Source organism: Falco punctatus, assembly GCF_963210335.1.
Source record: "Falco punctatus genome assembly, chromosome: 11".
Taxonomy (NCBI): domain Eukaryota; kingdom Metazoa; phylum Chordata; class Aves; order Falconiformes; family Falconidae; genus Falco; species Falco punctatus.
In genome coordinates, this window is record NC_137591.1 from 16,312,248 (window position 1) to 16,328,258 (window position 16,011).

At 36.8% G+C, this 16,011-nt stretch overlaps 1 protein-coding gene across 11 annotated transcripts in view; it reads right to left on the reverse strand.

The window, feature by feature from the left end:
• The window catches only part of TTLL7 (tubulin tyrosine ligase like 7), a 75,163-nt gene that overhangs the window by 44,244 nt on the left and 14,908 nt on the right, over positions 1-16,011 (reverse strand). For 7 of the 11 annotated variants that reach the window (XR_013931079.1, XM_080406520.1, XM_080406527.1 and 4 more), the window contains 6 exons: positions 10,720-10,896; positions 10,438-10,566; positions 9,410-9,531; positions 8,661-8,728; positions 3,441-3,599; positions 1,622-1,838 (listed from right to left, as the gene is read on the reverse strand). Coding sequence is in view for 10 of the 11 variants with exons in the window: in XM_080406520.1 (XP_080262646.1) it covers positions 1,622-1,838; positions 3,441-3,599; positions 8,661-8,728; positions 9,410-9,531; positions 10,438-10,566; positions 10,720-10,744 (720 nt within the window). In the remaining variant the exon portion in view is untranslated. Of the gene's footprint in view, positions 1-1,621; positions 1,839-3,440; positions 3,600-8,660; positions 8,729-9,409; positions 9,532-10,437; positions 10,567-10,719; positions 11,534-16,011 lie in introns of all 11 variants that reach the window. The other 4 variants (XM_080406524.1, XM_080406525.1, XM_080406521.1 and 1 more) reach the window with 3 other exon arrangements.

The window sequence follows — 16,011 nt, forward strand, 5'->3', positions numbered from 1 at the left end:
ACAGATAACACAAGCTTTCCTCTGTCATTTATCTCACTGCATTTACTTATGTTTAAAAAAAAACTTAATGAAATTAACAAAACCAATCAATTTAATTGCAGGCTAATTAACACTACATTGTATTAGCACTACAAGTAATTAATTTCTCCCATGGCTTCCAATTACTGCTTTGAGAATCATGCCTATCACCACACCTATGGTTTTTGAGTCATTATAACTGTCATCTTTCCATGAAATCCAAATTATTTCAGAAAAAAACAATGATTTTTCACACTACAAAGACATGAAAGTGTTTTAATAAACATCTGAACTAATCTTTAGTCTGAAGTTATCTGGAACAATGTCACTGTGGAACAACGTCATCCAAAAAAACCCCAATGCCATCAGTGATAAGCCAGGTTATTTCATACAATAGACAAACTATAAGATGAACGGTTATGAGAACACAGAAACAACTGCCTGTTGTATTTATCCACTCAAGGCATATTTGAGTGCTGCTAATGCTGAGATTAATAACAATAAAAAAAAAAACATTAAAAGCAAACTATTCCAATTTGGAACACTTCCAGATGTACCATTTATACTAGGCTCCAAATTATATCTCCATTCTTTGAAGGTGTGCTAAAAGACAGTCACAATATTAATTGGCAAGTAGGGAAAAAGCCCCTCCATGTGCTGTCTATTGCATAAGTACACTGAAGCAGCTCTAAACATATATGGTATAGAAAAGAAATGATACTGTATCTACGGAGCATAGAATGAGGTATAAGAAACTCAGATCTACTGACGCCTCCCAATGCTTCAGATCTACTTCTTCCCTAACAGACATCCACATTTTAGTCTGTGCCAGAAGAGAGGCGTAACACATCTCAACAGGGAAAGATGCCATAGAGTGAACAGGAGGATTAAAGTGTCCAAAAACTTTAGCATGTCTCTTACCATCTCTTGGTTCTCTGCAAGTTTACAGGCAGCCCTGCTGTATTATCCTAAAGTTGTCAAGTACATACACCTCTCCCTGCTGAAGCGGTCACTGACAAACAGTCCCAGCAGCAGGTTCCCTCACGTTCAGGGACTGCAGGGGCCACTCTCATGCACTGACTTTTTGTGTTGCCGTTTCTCTCTTTTCTGCATAGGCTCCCCACACAATGGCTGAAACACTGCTGGGTCCTCAGCAGAAGCTCTAAACTTCAGGGATGTCAAACAATAATCTAGCAGGAGACAAACCTGATCCTCATTCCCACCCCAAACTGAGTCCCAGATAAATATAAAAGCAATCGAACCGTTCTGGAAATTAATTTACTTCATTTTTTCTGGGTTGAATGTCAATAATTGACATCATCTGCTTTCTTTTAAGAAATATTTAAACTCTAGCATACATACATGCACAGTCACATAAAATTTCTATACATAAGCAAAAATATAGCTATACTTGTGATTCTGATAGAAAAGCATGAGTTAAATACCTTTCATGTAAATTTTTTCTCTTCAATGACAATGCAAAAGTTCAGCCAGATGAATTCCAAATTAAACCTCATGACACAACTTATTTTACCTGCTCCAAACACTACACAGGTAAAAGTCTACATGCATAAGCAACAAATTGGAATGAACTCCAACTTACCAAATTTGAGTCACTGGGGGGATAATACTTTTCCGTGCCCATTCTCACCAGTCCATCATGATATAAAAATACTTTTAAAGGATCACAGGAGGTTACAAGAATATACACGCGTAAATCAAACTTGTAGCCTTCCATAAGAAAGGGTTTGTCAAGATATTCCTGAACAATCAAATGATCCTGAGCTTGTAACTTTTCTCCATTTCTTATTAAAGAGATCCTGGTAAAAACAAAAATTATTTTAAAAACATGGAACTCTGACATTAGTCTTTGAAATAGATTTTCATGGTCACCCAGCCAGGTAGTCAGGCTAAGGTCTACCTGGTGAAAGAGACTTACATATCTAATTCACAGGGTAGAGAAAAAGTTCCATTCACTTACACTTTTTTTTCCTGTCCTTTATGGTGCTTCACTGGATCAAAAAAAGGCAATGAGCCATTTCAAAATAACTTTCTGCTTCCTTTGATTCAACAATTTGTAATAATGGGTTCCCTCTACACTTAGAAATTGTTTGACAGAATGACCAGTCTCCAGCTTCTGTGATTATTCCCCCTGCAGCTCTAAAAATAGGCTTCCAGTCTTTGTCAAAACTTCTGCCCCAGATACAGGTTGCAGAAAACTTTCAGTGCTAACCTGACTTAGTAACGATGCTGGCAAAGCAGGACACTGAGCAAGATGACCAAGGGTGTCTCCGTATTTCTGTATTCCACTTTTTCCACATCAGAATGATAAATGGTTTATATATGGACTACAAACTGGCAGTCCCTAACGACACAGACTTTTAAAAAACTGTAATAGCTAATATTTTTCCATGTATAATTATTAACCCTGAATTCCCATAGCTTTCTTGCCTTAATCTTACCCTGTATTATTTATGATATATTTCAGTGTTCTGGTACTGAATATTCCTAATAGATTTAAGTATTTTCCAGACATTTCTCTGAATTACGCTGCTGCCTTTCACTTCAGCTTATCTTTGCCTTTTATCAAGAGGACTGAAAAATAAGGAAATGGAAAAGTCTGGAGGCTTTACTTTTACACTGATTCTGAAATATTTTCAATAACTAAGAGCCTTACTATACTGTATAATCCAAACTGATATTAAAAGCAATAAAAGCTAAAATTGAAATATCCAAAACCAAGAACAGAGTTATGAATGAAATTGCAATATTTATCTCAATGTTTTTGACTGTGCAGCCCTGTCACAGGCAAAACTGTTTTGACCCAACTGCAGGTCACGGTCTCTTCAGGAATGTCCCTCCTCCAGCATAGGTGTCACCTCTCCCAAGAGTACACCTCCAGCCACATCCCCCAACAGCATCTCCTGTTTCTCCTACAGCTCATGGCTGCTGCTCTTAAATATGTGCTTCTCCAACTAGCTGCAGTTTTTGCACACAATGGGGTGGTTAGGCTGGTCTCAGAGCTGTGGAAGTTCCTGACATGCTCCTACACGTGACACCCCTGCAGCCCCCAGCCACAAAAACTTTGCCATTTATGCCCAATACAATCTCACCCCCTACATCTAAGCACAACAGATAAATTCACAATAAAAATAACTGTGATCTTAAGAATTATTTGAGCTTCATCAGGAAATGCATTTACTAGTTATGCCACATTCAGAACAACATTAAAATACCACTTTGATTTAGCTTTGTATTTTAGCTTTTTCTGCTTGTTAAGCCTTTGTCCAGTACATGAACTTTCACACATCATACATTTTGAAATACAATTTTTTTACTAATACCAGCTTCTGTTAGTGTTGTAAATAGCATTGGATTTAACCTTGAATGGGTAAGATGACTGAAGTTAACACACAACTTACCCATGTCCCATCGCACCATTAGCTGGTTTGACTATGAAAGTTTTCTGTCTACGCTTCTTCTTCAGTTCTTTTACATAGTTCTGAAACTGTGTGTATTCTGCAGGGAAGATCCATGTTCGAGGAATAAAACTATACTCCTGAGGCTGACTCTTGATCATTCTGCAAAAAAGTGTGAGTTAAAATATTTTAACTACTTCGATGTTTCAATCCTCAGGATTAAAAAGCACTTACAATAACTTGACAACAAAACTTTTTTAGTAAAATGCTCTAATATGAAAACAAACTTTTGCAGTTGTTTAATAGTTAGAGCTCTATAACATATTCATATGCATACTTTAAAAAAACAAAATCAGACCATCTTGTGCATTTTTGCTTATTATCATACCATATCTGCTTATTATGTTACTGGCATCCACCTCAATCCTGGTAAGATTTTTTGTTCAGTTGCTTAGATGATTTAATGCTATTCCTATTCTTAGAAATATTAAATGTAAAATAGATCATGTGATTATAGATCTTTCCCTACCTAACAGACTCCGGGATTACTCTCTCTCTCTTTTTTTTTTTTTTTTTTTTTTTTCCCCTCCTGTTCCCCTTGGGAGGGGTGGGGATATTTGGCAAGTATTTTAATTTTCATATTGCTCTGTGTTTGGGGATGTATGAGGATCAACACACACACACACACAAAAAAAAAAGAACCTGGGACATCTGGAGTTTCTTCATGGCTCAAAAAAGCATTAGTAACAAGGACTGAATTTAAAATTAAAATGGAAGCAACTTAGGAGGAGCTCTTTGTTTCTTTCTAGTCTTTAGAAGGAATTTTAAAAGGATTTAAAGGACTTGTGGTAAATACACTTTGATACAGACCAAGCAACTGCTCATGCACCTCCAATATAGGGTAAAACACACAAGCTTGGATTTGTGTTTGGTACCAGCATATTGTTAATAACATTCCCTGAACACCTTATTTAATCAAAAGAAAGCAAAGAAATACAAAGCAAGGCTGGGGGAGGAGCAAACAGAAGAACTAAACCAAAAAACTAATGTTAAGACACCACAGGGAACAATCTCTGAAACTGACTTTGGTTAAAAGATGGAGCAAGGTTCCAATCTCCATGCTTTAACAGCTGTGGCACAAGAGGTAGTGAGCATATCTCACTTTAGAGCTGTTTTCTGTATAGAAAAGTCAAATAGAAGATGGAAAATGGTGAAGAATTCAGTTTGTAGAAGTTTCCATCACTCGAAGCTGTGTATCTGGCAGACAGGAAGCATATACCCCCACCAGACTGGCAGTATGGGCTAGATACATGTGGATTAGCTTTAAGGAAAGTAGCTTTAATACTGGTTAACAGCCAAGTTACAGGAGCAATGTGGACTTGGTGGTTCTATGCAGACTGGTATACCATAGTTCCCAGCAGAATAAATGTGGTCTTTGCTGAGTTAAATACTGGTGCAGCTAGCTTGTTTCAGGTATTCTGAGTACCTGAAACTTCATACATAACCTCATATGAAATTAGTTTGGGTAACTCAAAACTACTCTGTGACATAGGGTGGAACAGATCTAAAATACAAATATCCACAGACCAACAGAAAGTGACTGGGTGTTTAAAAAGAAATTAACTGACATAAGAAGTTCCCCAACTTTAATTTTTTTTAAAAGTGACACTATGATGGATTTTAATACTTTTTAATTAATTACAGATTTAGGTATACTTTTCCTTTTGTAATGAAAACTAATAGCATCAGGGTAACTTAAATGTAAAAGAGACTTACAATAGCATTTCAATTTTTAATTCCTACTACAAGCCTACATAATACTCCTGATGCAGCATAAGACACTTTCTTCAAGTGGCTCAAGGAATAAGGGAAAAAAACAGAGCTGCCAACTACATCTGTAAGGCTAGGACTGTAGCCAAGCCCTACTGGTATAATAGATAGACTGTCACCAAATTGTTTAGCCAGCTACCCAACAAACACTCTGTAGAAACCACAATAGCTACAGTAGTCTTGAAGTACTGCATGAGGTTCAGTGTTTCTACAGCTTCATTGTAACTGTTACATTTACCAATCTCATTTCATGAAAGCCATATTCAGAAAAAGTTTTAAAAAACTTAAATAGGTATAATTTATGACTCATGCATAACTGCTCTCCATCTACTATATATTTACAAATGTTATTACCTTGCTAAGTGAATAGCTTATCTAGGCAGAAATTATTCTACTTTTAGGCAAAATGCAATTTCTGTGTTAGTTTCCATCCCTCTCAAAATTACTTACCATATCCGTCCTGAAGATAAAGACTTCCATTTAACTAACCTACAGGTTTCAGTACATATACTCCCTACACAGTGAATATAGCTTCATGGTATTCTAGATATATTATTTTGTGACTGCAAGTACATTAGTTCTATATGCCTTTTTTCTATCTTATACATAACTGAGTAGACTACAAACAATAATATGAAGCAGAACACTTAACCATTGTTTACAAGTTCTGGTGCTCACTAAAACTTTTGACAAAAGAATTCAGCTCTGTTCTTTCCCTGCTTGGCCCTGTTCAGAAATGGCTTAGAAACATCATCAAGTAGCTTGCAGAATCAAGACCTATTCCATTACAATAGCCCTATTTTCCAGCACATCTGCTATCCACTACTGTGGGTAACCACTTCTTCACTGTGCTGCTCTATCCTTTAGCCTTTGCAGTCCTTATCAGGAGGTCTGAGATTTAAACAGCAAATTATTGTTCTTCTGAGGGCTATTTTAGTTCATGGATGTTATCAGACTGTGTTCTTGTTTCTCAGAGCACTTTCTGTGCAAAAGAATCAAAGGTGTTGAACAAAACATAAGTTACTAAAGACATGGCTTGTCAGTCTAATAACACAGGTTCCACTGCCTAGATTTCATGATCCTCTGACTTTTCAAGTATGAAAGTTAGTGGATAGGTAGAGATGAGAACTATTCCTGGCCCATGATCAGTTCACAAACCTTTTAAACATAAACAACAAAGGCGCTGCAAAAAAGGCCATCTCATACATAGGTCTGTTCCCATTCATCCTGTACACCTCCTCCCCCACTCACCATATTCATTCTGTAACCACATTTATCCTTCACATGAGGAGACCTCATCTAAGAGACCATTTACAGAAATTAATATCTGGATGGCCCTACAATGGCACTTCTATTTTTTTTTTCTTTTCTGTGTTCTGATTATTCCCCTTGAAAATTATGCTTGCTCCCACTTTTGTTCTCCATTACATTCTTGCTTCAATCTGTCCCACTACTCTGTGTCCCCATACTTTCTGTCCTGAGTTGCCTTCTTTCATATCTGACCTGCTACGTATTACACCACTCCCTTCCACCCTTCTGCATACAAAAACTTGTGATCTGGAGTGCCTGGATATTGGCTATAAGAAGAATTCCTGAAGTGCAATTCCTCCTGAATAGCATTTGCCTCTCAGAGTCCAGTATATTTGTTCTTCTGATCCATTCCCAACAGCTTGCATGAAACGGAAGGGTGAGAACAGTGTAACAACAAAGGTAGATGCAGAAGAAAAAGAAGAGTCTACTCTCCACCTATTCTTAGCAGTTGTTTCATGAACCCTCGACAGTACAAAACCCACAGCTATTCTGTACGAGTCAGTAGCAGGAATAGAAAAGATTGCATGCAGCAGAAAATCAAGAGAACAGAATTAGTGTTTCTGCACAATCCTGTTCAAATAAATTTTAAGACAGAGCAGCAGCTGTACAGGACAAAATCCTCCACTCCACAGAGAAAAGCCTGCCAAACTACATATCCCAACTGACTTGATTTCACATACATATGTCTATTTCACAAACAGTCTCAAGGCATTTCATTTTGATTTTTATAAAATATGAATACTAAGTAATGAATTGTGAGGCTAGTACTGTGAAAAAGACTGATTAAAACCCTGATATATCTAGTGATATTAACTGAAGTCACAACATAGATATGTTTGACTCAGAGTGACCATGTCAGAGAAATTATTCCCATCTTATCTATAAGTACAATTTCCGCACCAAGTACCTTTAAACTGTTTCCAACTCAGAATTCAGTCGGTTGAGAGAGGTATAATCAGACTGTATTTGATAACAATGTGTGCATAATAACAAGTCTTTTGTCTGTTTTGCACAGGTTTTTTATAATACAGAATACAGGGATACCACTGCCTACCAACCAACTAATGTTGTTCCACTGTTTCCAAGAGCTCTCCTGCCTCCATGCATTACCTCTATGTTTGTACTTAGAGTGTAAGTCTGGAAGGGGCAGTGAAAAGTGCTTGTGTAGCATGTACTGACACAAGGGAGTTCTGGCCTACATGTAGGACACAGACACCATAGCAATGCACATAATATTTGCATCATAATAGTTGCATACATTCTACATGCTACGTGTTGTAGCTATGAAACAGAAAAGTCAATAGAGTAAGAGAGAGAGGGGAGCTCACATTAATTACATTAATTTACAAAACGAAATTCTGTTCTGGTAACAGGAAATGCAGTGTAGGTTACGTTGAGGTCCAAAAGATTAACTCTGTTAATAACTGCTCTTTAATTTAGATTAGAAGAATCAAAATACTCACACACATTTATCCCTAAACATTTAGTTATTACCAGGCTGGTGAATCACTAGTTAGCACTGTTTTCTTAACAGGTCTTATTCACAGATTCTCAGCTAAGATAATTCTGCAGAACCCAGTTACTGTATCAGAGCAAGGAGAATTTATAACTACACAAATGAGCCTCTCTGACTTCTTTCTTATATAAACAGTAAAATGCTTCACATTTTTAAAATTTGATATACACAAAACCACAGTCATTAGTTATTTTAAACAAATAATATCCATCCACATACCAGTTATTTTTTCTGTTCTACCATTACAGGATATATGCCTGGGTGTATTATGTATTAAGTGTATTACACAATTATAAATTTAAGGTTCTCCTACATTCTGCAACATGAAGACAGAAAACTGAAGCCATATCATTTTCCACTGAAGTGAATTGGAGAGATACAGTAACCCATTCAGATACTACAGATCCATGACCAAAGCTTAAGTTCTTAAGGAATCTTGGAAATTATTCTTGGTACTTTCATAGCCTCTTAGCAAAAATAAACAAACGTTAGAAGCAATAATTTAGTGTTGTAACACATTAAATACTATGGCAGCAAAACATCCTAATATTAAAAGAAAGATATACTTAGTCATGTTTCTCGCCAGAAAATCCTTTCTGCAGATCTCTCCCATTCCTGGAAAATGGTTGATTCTCTAAGGAGAAAAAAAAAAGAAAGCTAGATGGTACTTTTTAGTTTTCGTGGCATACCTTATACAATCATTTAAAATGTCCAACGGCATGCTCAGGCAAACATCAGTGTTACAAATAAATTATTTAAGATAATACCTTAAATTACACTGTGTATTCTTAACAAAACTAAAGATGCTGTGAATTGTATTCTCCCCCAAAACATGAGGGCTCATTGATTTGATTTCAGACATAAAATGAGACTATCATACTCTTATTCACAAGACTACCTAGAAACAAACAATGCTGTCACAAAGTAATGGTAAAAAAAGGAATTATTTATTCACAGAAATTGTAGAGAGAGGTCTGTGTGTTAACTTACTGCTTAAAAGCTTATGAGCAACTTACAAATGATGTTTTGCATCTTCTTTCAAACTCTGATCATGCACAACACCCAACTGGCAAGCAAAAGCATGAAAGATCAGCCCCAAATATTTAAACACCAGATTCTAACTGGTATGAACAAATAACTCCAGAAAAGAGAATAGGATTTTATAATATGTAGTGGTATAGCCTTATTGCAATCTGGTTGGTGGCGTTTTGTTTCCTCTCCATACAAATGTAACGGCCAGAAGTGATACATTACTGAATATTTCATAGTGAAGAAGTCTACTGAAATATACCAGAAATCCTAACCACGACCCTACCTGATAGTTCCGAAGTTCAGCAATCTTTTCTTGTTGCACAGCAGAATCACTCCATATAAGATTAGCTGTTTCATCTTCATCGCGTGTTTTCACAAATCCCATTTCTCGTATGACTACTCGTACTACAGAGAAATCACATACTTAGGAAATACTTTAAAACTCTAGAATAGATTAATTTTCAAAATTTTAAAAAAATCAATTAAGATTTTAAAGACTTCCAATATTCAACCCTTCATCTGAGAACAATGTTAGCATGCAAGCTATATACTTATATTGCAATATTTCCATCAGTCTACTGCAAATCTGTCATTACATTACAGCAATAACTCAGTTGTGCTGAGGCTGGAATTGGAGCACAACCACTGACGGGAACTGTAAAGAGTTTCAGGGCATTCCACAACCATCCAGTAAAAGTGCACTTGCACAGCTTTTAGACTTAATCTTGGCTATCACACACGTTAATTTTAAAACAGTGATGACTGTTGTGTCACCAGACAGGGGATGAGAACGCTTCCTTAGTCAAGGTATACTAGTTACAAAAGCAAATGCATACATTATTTTTATATATATATAAAAAGATTGATGCTGTGCCAGGCATAACTCAGATTCTAGGAGAAAAGGTTTTTCTTAAGTAGTGCCAAGCATCAAAATACAAAACATTACTAGATTTTATTGAGAAATCCCTGTATAATAATTTAACATTACATTTACACTGTTCACCTTTCAAGGCTTTAAGTAAAATTTCAAACACATATGTAATTCATAATTAGAGGGCTCTTCCACAGCCTTCTTGATTACTTTAGTTTTTGCATTTCAAGGCCCTTCCCTAAGTAACAAATGGGGACTAATAGATAGATAGTGTTAAAACTCAATGTTGCAAAAAAAGAATAAAGGTTTCTTACAAAAGAAAATCTTTTGGAAATGTCTCACTGTCAGCTTGATGCAAAGCCCATTAATTCTCCCCATTAGTTAATAACTCACTCATGTCAATGGCTATTAGGATGAAAATAAAATATGTAGCTTCCTACCAATTTCATATTTTGTGCCAGCGACATTTGCAGTGATGACTCCATTCTTCTTCTTTCTGACTTTTCTTTTAATTGTGCTTTGGTAAGGTAGTTCCGAACTTAAAGTCAGAGGAGCAGTTCCATGGTTATCTTTGAAAAATAATGTTTTAACTATCAACACCTTTACATCTCAAATAAAATATACAAATGAACTACAAATACAAACATTACTTTATCGCAACTTAGAGGTACAAGCATACAGAATAATTAATAGGTTATATTAAAAATCCAAGATTAGCATACCTCCCTCATTAGGCAAGGATGGCATTATAACCTAGGATAGTGCAGAAGCAGAGCCCAAATTTCGTTCCAAGTTCTCAGAAAATAATGGGAGTTGTCAAAGCCAAGTTATTTAAAGCTTCAGTCATACCATTTCAGTCTCTGGTTGCAGCAAATATTAGTTCTAGAATGAACAGATATCTGTGTAAACAGATAAGAGAGACTATATTATTATATTATAGAGAAATCCTGAAAAAATATAAACAGCAGAAAACTAAATATGGAAATGCTTTTAATAACAAGTCAAAAGTAATGCTTATTTTAAAAGATTGATCAAGTTATTTTAAATACAAAACTTTGTTCACTACAATCCAATTGTTTTGTTTCTGGGAAAAACAATTTTGCAGTATTAATTTTCAAAATGACAGTATATTACCTCATTATCTTAGTTTCACATGTGTATGGGGGATTTGGGGCATGAAAATAGGTAATACAACTCAATCAATACTGCACACTTATCTCCACAAAACTCACTGAATTTTTAGCAAATTTAAACCGTATTTTAATTAAAAATTTTAAATCAGACACACTGTATTATGTGTTTTCAGGTACCAAATGGGAAGTAACTCAAATCACCTTAATAATTTTCTACCTCTTATTTTTCAACATTTTTTTAAGCAATTGTCCAATAATATCTGGTAACACCTGGCTGTGAGTTCATGACCACTTCATGACACAACGGGCATAGTTTCAAAGACACTTTGGGCTGGCAAGTATATAAATTGTCAGTTTTTAAAATGAAACAAATGCTGTCTTTGGCAGGCTGTCTCAAACAAATCTACGAGTTTTCAAAACATATACAATGTAAGTTACTGATTTTTAAATGCTTTCATTTCTTTTCTGCAATCATATGTGTGGCTAAAGTTTCTTACTCTAGCTTTAGATTAGTTTATATTGCCACTTGTGATTGCAAAACTGACGATAAATAGCTTTATGTAAAGCTATAAATAGCAGAAAATTACAGTAAAGTCAAATTCAGCCATGGCTTATGATGTGAAACATATTTGGTCTTGAGATTGGACAGGATGTGCACTAGAAAAATTACCAAAATATTACTTATAAATCCTCATTTTTTATTTGCATGCATGTGTGTACACACATGTCAGAGAGAGAGAGAGAGATATACAATTAAATTCTGGACAAGTCACCCTCTTGGTAAGAAAATAGAAAAGCAGATACCTTGGCCTGCAATATTTTATTTCCTTTCAAGACAGAAATTTACCCTTAACAGTCCATTAATACAAAAGGATAAAAAGAACAGTTTATGGTTCTTTTATGACTGTCACCAATCTACTAGGGGACAAACTCTGCTTTCTAATAAGACAGCCAAATATCCTTCATATTGATTTAGTGGAGTGCCACAAATTAACGCTAAAACACGACCCTACGTATTTATCCAGAAAGTAAGAAGAGGAGACAGTTTATACACAGATACAAGGTTCCCCAGCACAGCAGCAGCATCCAGCCATACCTACCTGCAATATACTTTGCTGAACCAGAACTCGCTAAGAAAATCCCTCCAAACTGAACTAAAACTGGCAGGTCATTTCGAAGTTTTAATGTTTTGGATGACGTTATCTGAGAAGGTGTCTTGAAAGTCCTCCTGCCTGCTGTCCTACTCAAATTAGACACAGAGATGGGAAAGCAAAGCATTCATCCTCCTTAAAACCGCTGTGAAGGAAGAGCAGTGTTGGGCACAATGATTCACTGAATATTGCATGTTATATACTCTTCTCAAGCTAAGAATACCATCAGAGTACAAGACGTGTTTAGTTCCTGGGAATAATACTGAAGTGCATCTGTTAGCCAATTAAGGACTTCTATGCACATACACCAATGCCTAGCAGTTCTTCCTTCCCTGTACTGGCTAAAATCTTTTAACAAAGTTGGAAGAATGTCAAGACCACTAATATTTTCCCTGTGCGAAACGCCAGCCCTTCCTAATGCAGCATGATTTAGAAGCTATGATATGGTAATAAAACCCAAGCAGCTCATAGAGCTTGCATTCAGCTTATAATCACAGAAGAATATCTGCCCAAAGTTACTATAACACACTGTATTCTCAAGGTGGACCATAAAGCTCCAAACCTCGCTGCACTGTTGAGTTGCTGGTTTTCTTCATATAGAAACCATTCTACTCTGAGAAGAACACTCTTTAGGGTTTAAATAGAAAGCACCAACAGTCAAGGTCCATGACTTTGAACCAATTTTTTAACACACATACCTGAGTTGATGGTAGATGTATGGTCACCTTTAAGATATTCTATGGGCAATTAGTAGTTTGGCCACACGAAAAATTAAGTAATTGGACCCTCACAAAAACCTCTGCAAATTGATCATTGAAGTAACTCTTCAGAAGATTACGAATGAAATAATTTTTATCATCACAGCTGAAGCATGCACTCCTCGATGCCAAATCTTGTAACAAAGGCAAATGTATTCTATTTGTCAAATCCTGATTTAAACTAAATTCTTCAAAGACAAAAGGGATCATTACTGTATTCAACTGTAGTCAAACTTACTCTGGGATTTTGACTTTTCAGAAGCACTGTCTTATACCAATAAATTCAACTGTATTCAGCCTTAAGCTTGTATACTATAATTCAAAATTGTTTTATCATTGCTTCACTTCTCTCAAGTCACCCCTCTCCAAACAATAACTTAACTGAATACCAAAACACCAGCAGTTCTAAATTAGTAGATTTCCAAAATATTTTGCATAAGGTTTAGTCCTTTCCTTTGTTCCTACCGGAACCATCTCCTTTGCAAAGAACAAATACAGGTCCAATGAAATCGGACAGTCTCAGCTTTCCTCCCTACCGTGCCCCACAAGCGACAGATGAGAGGTACAGCACCTCATCTGGGGGAATACGTTACCCAGAGCACTAGCTGTGCATTGCAAGCTAAGCCACGGGAGCAGTGGACTTGCTCCTGCTTAGACCTCCGTGCTTTGTAGATCCCTCGTGCAGTACCATGAGAAGTTTCAATTCTGCAGCAAGAAAATCTAAGACCAGGCTACTGACGAAGCTGCAGTCCTCCCAAGTAAACTGCAGCCGTCCCTCAGACTACACTTTAGATAAGCAGTTCTCTAACTGGGGGAATGGGTCACCTGGAAGAGACAGAACTACACCTCTGAGAGCAAGCAATGAAGGGCTGTTGCTGAGGGGAGGGAGCTGGAAGGAGAGGGGCGCACGCTGACAGAGCACTGAGCTGCAATGCTGCAGTGCAGTGGCAGCCATGAGCTCACACACACATCTTTCCTCTTTCTGACTTCTACACAGAAGTCACCCAGAGTTACTTCATTCTCTGACCCAGGTCCTCCCCAGGCACCTTTTCCTAGCTCACATCTCTTGATTTGTTATTATTGTGCAGGCCAGAGCACAGTTGTCTCAGGCATGCTGAAAGGAACAGACTCGCAGCGCAGACCGCTGCATGGGCAGCCTCTGCTGCCACGACAGAATTGCCAGTTACAGGGCAAAGCGGACTGCAGGACCCAGCGGATCATGTGAGAGTAATGGCAGCAGCATTGCTGGATTACAATTACATCAAATTCCAAGTCAGTTCTTATAACTGTGACAAGTTTTTACTTATAAAATAAGCATTACCTAACCTATAACCTGCATTCGGCTACAACAGTGTAGAGGGTATCTCTCTAGTAACCCATCCTAAAAACCTGTTTCTATGAGATTGCTTTTAATAACATGGAAGAAAGTATTCTATTTCCAAACTGGGACTGATGGAGCTTGCTTAACCTTAGCAAGTCAGCTAGCAGGAATCTCTGATTTCACACTCAGACAGAAAAGGATCTCAGTTCCTGCTGTATATATCATTTCTCTCCTGAAATCATAATACACACAAATCGGCGAAGTTTGTTGCTCACCCACACTGATTCAAGGGTGGCTGAACAAAAGTGGCTAACCTATAAATGGAGAAAGAATTGTGAAGAAGAAATAAATGCATCTTCATCAGGTTTGCACATTCTTATACAAACAAGCACTTTGAATAAAATTGTTCTAAGTGGGGGAAAAGATTAGATGTTTTCTTTACTGTTGCCTGGCAAAGGTGTGAGAAAGCCAGCCAGAGAGACACACTGCGCACAATCCTGTCCTAGAAAGAGACAAATGAAAAAAATAAAGGGGGGAGGAGAGGGAAGGAGCTTTTTTCCTCCAGGGACAGCAGAGGTAGAGTACTCTTGCTGGAGAGTGAAGTCTTACACACAGTCAGGGCCAAAGCAGATGCTTGAGTCCATCTAAGGGAACAGTCTGAAAAAGGTACAAGGGTGTCTGCGTGAAGAGCAGGGGAAAGTGGGAAGAAGTGGTTTCATAGTTAACAAAATGATCCATGTTTCCTTGATAAAAAGTTATAATATGTTGTGGAAAATAAAACATTAAGAGCATTTTTTTTTGTTACACAAATCAAGTGTATCATAAGAAGTTTGTTTATTGCCTGAAAAATATTCTTCTGGCCTAGATTATAGAGAAATTTTTTTGAACAAATTATTCTCATTTCCTAAGTTTTTTGCTCTATACTGCTCACAAGTGACCTCTGCCTTTCACGATGCTTCACTTTACATCCTGGTGCAGCATGGAGCTGAAAAGGTTATTTTTAACCTCTAAAAAGGAATTGCCATCAGAATCTTTTTTTTTTTTTTCCTCAGAGTAAGCATCCCAGAAAAAGGTTGAATTAATCAGATCAAAATAGAGAAGGGGGAGTCAAATTCAAACTTAAAATCAAGTCATGCAACTAGATTCTCAAGTCAAGTACCAGTACCCTAACAAAAAGAGACTAGGTTGCATATGCACATTTAAAATAGATTTCATCTAATAGATTTAAGCATTAAGAATGGTAGAATCATCTACTATCAAAATACTCCACGTTCCAAAGCAGAGACAATACTTTATCACCCATGCACTGTTTTTAATGTGAACCTCTTCCTTCCTTCTAGCTATTGTGACACTACTGGTGACCAGTTTGAAAAGCTCCAAGGGCTACGCATGCACTTAAATTTACACCCATGAACTGAAAACATGACTGCAGATCTGAAGCCATGGCACATGCAACCTCTCAAAGACAAATAACATTTCTTAAGCATCTTCCTATTAACCTAGGTGAAATGCTACAAAAACAAATGTGTCAGGTTTATTCTACTTTCCTGCATTCTTTGTGTATAGGTAAGTAATCACCAACAGTAGAATATTTTAAAATAGATTTCAAAACTAGCAAACTGCTTTCCTCTGACCCCATTAGTGCAATTTA